Source organism: Limulus polyphemus, unplaced genomic scaffold (genome assembly GCF_000517525.1).
Source record: "Limulus polyphemus unplaced genomic scaffold, Limulus_polyphemus-2.1.2 Scaffold7404, whole genome shotgun sequence".
Lineage (NCBI taxonomy): Eukaryota > Metazoa > Arthropoda > Merostomata > Xiphosura > Limulidae > Limulus > Limulus polyphemus.
Genome location: NW_013673014.1, coordinates 8,490 through 16,558, shown reverse-complemented (window position 1 = coordinate 16,558; position 8,069 = coordinate 8,490). Strand labels below are relative to the sequence as shown.

Genomic DNA, 8,069 nt, shown 5'->3' with positions numbered 1-8,069 from the left:
TACATTACACAATATTAAACAGTAATGGTCATACTGTTGATTGTGTTTACAGTAACATAGTAAAACCCCAGTAATGGTCATATTGATGATTGTGTTTACAGTAACATAGTAAAACCCCAGTAATGGTCATATTGATGATTGTGTTTACAGTAACATAGTAAAACCCCGGTAATGGTCATATTGATGATTGTGTTTACAGTAACATAGTAAAACCCCGGTAATGGTTTTACTGATGATTGTGTTTACAGTAACTTTTTTGTTTCAGATGAAGACTTGATCAAGTGGGGATGGCCAGAAGATGTGTGGTTTCATGTAGACAAAGTTTCTTCAGCTCACGTGTACTTGAGGCTCAGGCCTGTAAGTAAACATGGTGATAATCATTAATTGAATATGTTTTGTAAATATAACAAAGATAATTCTGTGTTTCAATGCAATAACTAAACCATCAGTTCTCAACCAGTAGGGTTTGCCCTCCTTGGGGATGCATCAAACCTTCCGGGGAAAGGGCACAAACATTTGAATGATGCTGTAATAAATTACAAAAATAATAATCTTGAAAAATAAAACTTATAGCTTAAGACGACTGAACTAATTTATGATGATGAAGTTAATTAAACTTATAGCTTAATACGACTAAACTAATTTATGACAATGAAGTTAATAAAACTTATAGTATAAGGCGACTGAACTAATTTATGACGATGAAGTTAATAGAACTTATAGCGTAAGATGACTGAATTAATTTATGACGATGAAGTTAATAGAACTTATAGCTTAAGACGACTGAACTAATTTATGATGATGAAGTTAATAAGACTTATAGCTTGAGACAACTCTGAACTAATTTATGTTGATGAAGTTAATAGAACTTATAGCTTAAGACGACTGAACTAATTTATGATGATGAAGTTAATAAAACTTATAGCTTAAGATGACTCTGAACTAATTTATAATGATGAAGTTATTGAAGTTTCTGTTATTCAAAATCAAACTCAATCTTCATTGGAACAGATGAGTAAGACTTAATGTTCAATAAAACCCTGAATTAATTCCTACCAAGAAAATAATGAAGTTTCTGTTATTCAGAATCAAACTCTAGATGACATTCCAAGCAAGGTTCTTGAAGACTGTGCTCAACTTGTGAAAGCTAACAGCATCCAAGGTATTGGTTTTATTGTTACTGTTTCCATTAAAGACTACGATTCATAGAAGTTTGAGATTACTTTAGAAGATTATTGTACTTAATTATCTTTCAAATATCTTCAAAAAACTTTAATATGCTCAGCCTTCTTTTATACTGAGGTCCCTTGGTGGTTTAGCAAAAAAATTCCAGACTTACAATACTAAAATGTGCGGTTCAATTCCTTACAGTGAACAGAGTGCAGATAACCTTTTGTGTAGCTTTGCACTAAAAAAACAATGAAAACACTACCAGTGAGAGTCCCTCTGTTGCATAAGAAAAGAATTCATCCATCAACCAATGTGAGGGAATTAAACAGGAAGAAACCTTACCTGAGACCCTTCATTTGCCTCTATCCTGGCTCTCAGAGAGAACTCCCATTTTTCTGATGATTTGTTTTCAAGTTCCAGAATGAAAGATGTCGATAATCTAGGGTTTATGTTACATAAATGTATGGCAAACATTGATAATTACATGTTTTATGTTGCTCAGGATGAACCTAAGTGTTACCATTTGTTTATGTATTATGTTACTGGAAAATAATATTAATAAGTATGTTTTATGTTGCTAGGCAATAAGACGAACGTAAATGTTAACAGTTGTTTTATTTTACTAGGAAATAAGATGAATAATGTGGATGTTGTATACACAATGTGGGAGAATCTAAAAAAGACTCAAGGAATGGAAGTTGGTCAAGTGGGGTTCCACAAACAGAAGTTGGTATGAGAATTTTCTGGTCTAGCACTGTTCAAGCATAACTTAAGCTTTATACTCATCATGTGATTTCATTAGTTGTATTCTTAACAATTAATAGTTTTATAGCAAATAGAATTCTATGCTTTGTTTACTGGCAAGACTGTGTAGAATCTAACTTTGCAAGTTACACTAAATAAGTATTACAGAACGATAAAATTATTTTTAGAATACTTATGAATAAAAAATTGTTAAAATAGAGTTTTTGAAATTTGATATGCAGATGTGCACTTGACACCTTATTGGGCTCACTGGATGTGATAGGGTTAACATGAAATGGTGATTCAAGATCATTTAACCCTATGTGCACAGGACCAGTTAATTGGACTGATGTTGTATCGCAGTATTAATTTAATATATAAAACTTGGCAGGCTTTTACTAAACATGAAATGTCTGTTATACATAAAAATTCAGAATTTTTAATAAAGTGTTTCTAGTAAAGTTGTGTCTAAGAATTTATGAAGCCTTTACTGAGCCAGTCTAAGTAGACGGTGATTTTCATAGGAATACAAATACATCTTTTCATATTTTATTTGCATAACCTCTAGGATCTCCAAAATGAATATCAAAAGTTGTTTTTATGTAAAACTTGATATTTTTCTCGGAAATTAACACTAACTGTAATGAAATGATCTATAGCAAAAGTTGAAAAATATGAAATGAAAGCAGAATACTTTTTTTATTGTTTTTACAATTGTTTGTTATAAAAATTTAAATTATCTTTTCTTTTAATTTTACTGCTCTAACTAAACAATAAATCACCTGGTGGTATTACATTGAGTTAACTCGCATGGATTGTGGGTAGTTTTCATGTATTCCTCTTGAAAAACATTGTCTTATGTAACCTAATATGTTTCTAATTTTTACACTGTTGTTACTTTTGTAACATTAAGTAAAAGATATACATAAAAATCAAATTTTGTCCTTACTTTAGCCTTGAGACTTTCTGCACTCAGGTTCATTATTTAATAAGCCTGCTTTTTTTCTCACAATGTTGGTTGTACCAAAAATAATTAATATAACTTTCAAATATATATTTTAGAAAACAGAACATACAGCAGACACTGATATCCAAAAAACTACTAAAATTTACGTGGATTTCTAGCTAAGCTATAAATAGGTTAGAAAATTTCATTACTTCTACGAGCAATATCTTTAGTCCAAACACATTAAGCTATTATACAAATTAATAGCTTTTGGTGCTAAAACCAAAAAGATCTATGTAATGTGCGATTTACTCTTTCTTTTGGTTATAAACGTATACAGTAGCAAAATGGCAGAGAGATTCTGGAAGATATGGGAGGGGTGTGTCAGTGTAGGTTGAAAAAATATTGTGAAATCTCAGTAAAGCAAGAAAATTGGCTGAACAGTCTTGTAAGGGAGAGAAAAGAAAGTCTATAAGTAAGAAGTCATGTGACTGGAGAGGTGAGAAGTTATTTGAATATATATAAAACAAAAATTTAATTATAAACTATATTTTGATGCCAAGCTTATTGACATACATTGGTGATAAATTAGTGAAATTAATTTTTGATTGTAACTCTATAAAAAAAAAGTTGTGACATGCACACTTTTACCCATCAATAAACATAATATTAATAGGTGTTATTTTTTACTCTGCTAATCAAAGTGTTAACTTGATTGTGTGTAGGTTCAAAGCATTCGTGTAGAGAAGAGAATGAATGAAATAGTAAATAGGTTAAACAAGACGAAAGAAGAAAGACATCCTAATCTTCAAGCTGAAAGAGAAGAGAGAGACAGAATAGAAAGGGAGGACAAGAAAAAAATACTACGAGAACAGAAAGAGAGAGAAAAGGAAGAAGAAAAGAGAAAAAAAGAAGCAGCAGAACTAAGGTAAGTTTACTTTTCTCATTGTGTGTGTGTGTGTAATAAATAGATTGTTGTTAAACTGAGAGTAATTTAAATTTATTGTGTGTGTGTAATAAATAGATTGCTGTTATACTGAGAGTAATTTAAATTTATGTAACGTATTGAATGTGTTTTGATACAGATATATGAGAGGTATAAAACAGATATGTCTCTCTGATGAATGTCATATTCCATTTAAAACTCAGTCTTTGCTGAGGTAGATGTTCCCGATGGTATGAGTACATCTTACTTCACCCACAATGTTGACCATGCATTTAACACACTATGACACATTTTAAATCAGATCACTTTGGCTCACCAGAGAATTGATTAACATAATGTACACAAGCTGATGTTGAGTGGAGAAGGTATGTTGACCATAATTCCAAATTTACTGAGTGAATCTATACAAAATGTGTGACAAGTGTTTATTTGTATAACACAAAAAAATTAGATTTGTTACAAAAGTATTTGTAATCAAAGTATGTCTGCCAACCTCAGTCTGACAAGTCGGAGTGCATGGTGACTTTTGTCCATCATATAGTTTTTATATTTGTGTATCCTCTAGAAGATGTGAAATCATGGTACAGGTTTTTCTGTATCCCAGTATATTGTATCTGGTACTTACTGTCCTCTGTCATGCACGAACGGTCATTAAATCAGCAACGTAGAGAAAATGACTGACCGATAAATGTTGCTATCAAATATGTAATACCTTGAATGGTAATATATAAATGGTCATGACATGTATTTTGATCCTACCTATGCACATAGGGTTAATGACAAGATGCATTGTAGAAGACTGTCCACTAATTACTGGTATAAAGCTGGTGGTATTGTGCTCTACACCTTCTTTAAAGCATTAGTAAGCTCCACTACTGAAGAGGGTCATATTGGCCTTGTCCTAATTCTGCATTCCATTCATCCCAAAGATGTTCTATCAGGTTGACGTTCTGTGCTGCCTTCCTCCATACCCAAACACGTCCATCAGACTTGAAGAGCGTGAATTGTAACTGGTTGCACCACATGACCGATTTCCATTGATCCAGGTTAGGTGTGCCTTGCACCATGCCAATCAACAGTGTACATTTGTTTTTGTTATCAACGGCTTGTGGGTTGCAGCTCTTCTGTGAAAATTCATAGCTTGCAGCCTTTGACGTGTCGTAGAAACAATTATAGGGATGCCTGTGGCTGCTCGCATCTCCAAACACAGATTCTTTAGGATCTGATGGTCAGATGAGGTAACCAGCCTTCTCAAGGCCAGTCGGCTCCTGTCAGTCAGTATTTTATGTATCTAGTCATTTCTTGGGCGCATTGTCACCTGTGGACTTCCATTTCTTCAGCTCGTTGCCAATTGTCGACCCGGGAATTTTTAATTGTTGCACAATAGTAAGTACAGACATTTTCCCCATATGACATCCAACTATTCTTCCCCTCTGAAACTCTGTTAGCTCTTTCTTTGTACTCAGTGTTTGGTGTACAAGTTCGAAATGACTTCCGATTGAACCACTGATCACCTTTATAGGCCAAACTACTTGCCTGTTTCTTTGTCACACCAATTTTCCTGCAATCAGAGGCATGTCCCATGACTTTTGGTAGTATAGTGTGTACATATAGATAGAGAACAGGTAAATGACTAGATATATATATAAACAACTGATACATTTGATGGAAAATGAAGTCTGATAATGAATAGTAGAGCAATGGCAACAGTTGTAAACATCTTTAATGAATGTTTCGGAATTAAACATATTCCACCTTCGGCAACTCTATGAAAATGACAAATGGAACAATTACTAATATAAAAATACAATGAATAGTGTTAGAAAAATTATAAAACATTCAATTGAAGAAAAAGGGTGAGGGAGCTATTTGAATAAAGCAAGGGGGAATGAGTTTGAATGTCCTTTGCTTTATTGTAACGTGCATTTATAAGTTTTTAAGAACCTTTTTTATGTGTGGTTATGCCTATGAGCAGCAATTACACTGATTGGTGACACCTAAATTAGTCAATTACACTGATTGGTGACACCTAAACTAGTCAATTACACTGATTGGTGACACATAACTTAATCAATTACACTGATTGGTGACACCTAAATTAGTCAATTACAGTTATCGGTGACACCTAAACTAGTCAGTTACACGGATTGGTGACACATAACCTAGTCAATTATACTTATTGGTGACACCTAAATTAATCAATTACACTGATTGGTGACACCTAAATTAATTAATTACACTGATTGGTGACACCTAAATTAATCAATTACACTGATTGGTGACACCTAAATTAATCAATTACAGTTATCGGTGACACCTAAACTAGTCAGTTACACTGATTGGTGACACATAAACTAGTCAATTACACTGATTGGTGACACTAAACTAGTCAATTACACTGATTGGTGAAACATAAATTAATCAATTATACTGATTGGTGACACCTAAATTAATCATTTCCACTGATTGGTGACACCTAAACTAGTCAGTTACACTGAATGGTGACACCTAAACTAGTCAGTTACACTGATTGGTGACACATAAACTAGTCAATTACACTGAATGGTGACACCTAAACTAGTCAGTTACACTGATTGGTGACACATAAACTAGTCAATTACACTGATTGGTGACACCTAAATTAGTCAATTACACTGGTTGGGACAATATAATTCATTTAATTAAGAATTACTTTCAATAGATGACAGTAATATCAAGATGGTTTATGAAGAACTAAATCCTTAAGGGCCCTTTTTTTTTAGGGGAAAGATTTTTTGAAGGAAAGAAAGGAGGGAGATAAAAAAATAAATAAATTGTTGGTAGTTTTATTTTACTTGCTTAATTATACCCCAGCTATACAGTAGGTTATAGATTTTGGAGAGAGAGTACAAGTTTTAATGTAAATTGTAATCTTTCCAGAGCCATTTGAATGGCTAGGGTTAAGATGGTTAAACAGATCATGAATAACAGATTTTGGAGAATATTCCTTGTGAAACATGATATAAGTATGGTTTTAGGATTAAATTAATCTGTAACTAAAAGGATTTAGGTGTTCTTTGTTAAATTTTTTATTTTTTTTCAGAAATTACTCGTCACTAATGAAACCTGAAAATATGACATCAAATAGGGTAAGGAAAATCTCAAATTTATATTTCATTATTTTTATACTGAGTTCTTATAGACCAACAATACTCATGCAACAACATTTTTGATTTTTTTAAGGCTTAGCTTTGTTGGAAGAAATACTTTAAAAATACAGCTATGTATAAAAAAAAAGACAGGATAACTGACTAATAACTTCTAAAGTTTAAAAATATTTCTGAAGAAAAACTAAGGCTAAGCAAAACTTAAACCCATTTCATTTTTATTATGTCTTAATGTTCACTTCAAGTTACAGAGTTTTATAGGACTTTAGGGCAGAAACAGTGTTGCAGGTTATAATCCTACCTGGCAGGACTTTAGGGCAGAAACAATGTTGAAGGTTATAATCCTACCTGACAGGACTTTAGGGCTAACAATGTTGCAATTTATAATCCTACCTGACAGGACTTTGAGGCTAAGCAGTGTTGAAGGTTATAATCTTACCTAGCAGGACTTTAGGGCTAAGCAATGTTGAAGGTTATAATCTTACCTAGCAGGACTTTAGGGCTAAGCAGTGTTGAAGGTTATAAGCCTACCTGGTAGGACTGTAAAGCTAAGCGGAGTTCAATGTTATATTCCTACCTGGCAGGACTATTAAACAGTTAGTGAAGAACCACATTAAATGGAACAACCAGTTAGAATTCTTGATATTAAAGAAACCAGTTTTGTCACAATCATGCATTCTCATCAATATTAATAATAGTGAATAGCATATCTGTTTATAGTCACAAGCATACTTTTAGCAGATAAACTGTTTAATATGTTAATAACTTAATATTGTGTACCTAATTCTAGTAACAAGCATACTATTATCATGTGTGCTAATATCTTGATGATTGTGTTTACAGTAACATAGTAAAACCCCAGTAATGGTCATATTGATGATTGTGTTTACAGTAACATAGTAAAACCCTATGACAATTACTGGGGTTTTACTATGTTACTGTAAACACAATCATCAGTATGACCATTACTGGGGTTTTACTATGTTACTGTAAACACAATCATCAATATGACCATTACTGGGGTTTTACTATGTTACTGTAAACACAATCATCAATATGACCATTACTGGGGTTTTACTATGTTACTGTAAACACAATCATCAATATGACCATTACT

At 32.6% G+C, this 8,069-nt stretch overlaps 1 protein-coding gene across 2 annotated transcripts in view; it reads left to right on the top strand.

Annotated features, from left to right (window-relative positions):
* The window catches only part of LOC106474586 (coiled-coil domain-containing protein 25-like), an 18,170-nt gene that overhangs the window by 4,074 nt on the left and 6,027 nt on the right, over positions 1-8,069 (top strand). For both annotated transcript variants that reach the window (XM_013935272.2, XM_013935274.2), the window contains exons 3-7: positions 266-357; positions 1,087-1,162; positions 1,797-1,900; positions 3,586-3,788; positions 6,889-6,934. In XM_013935272.2, coding sequence (XP_013790726.1) covers positions 266-357; positions 1,087-1,162; positions 1,797-1,900; positions 3,586-3,788; positions 6,889-6,934 — 521 coding nt within the window. The remainder of the gene's footprint in view (positions 1-265; positions 358-1,086; positions 1,163-1,796; positions 1,901-3,585; positions 3,789-6,888; positions 6,935-8,069) is intronic.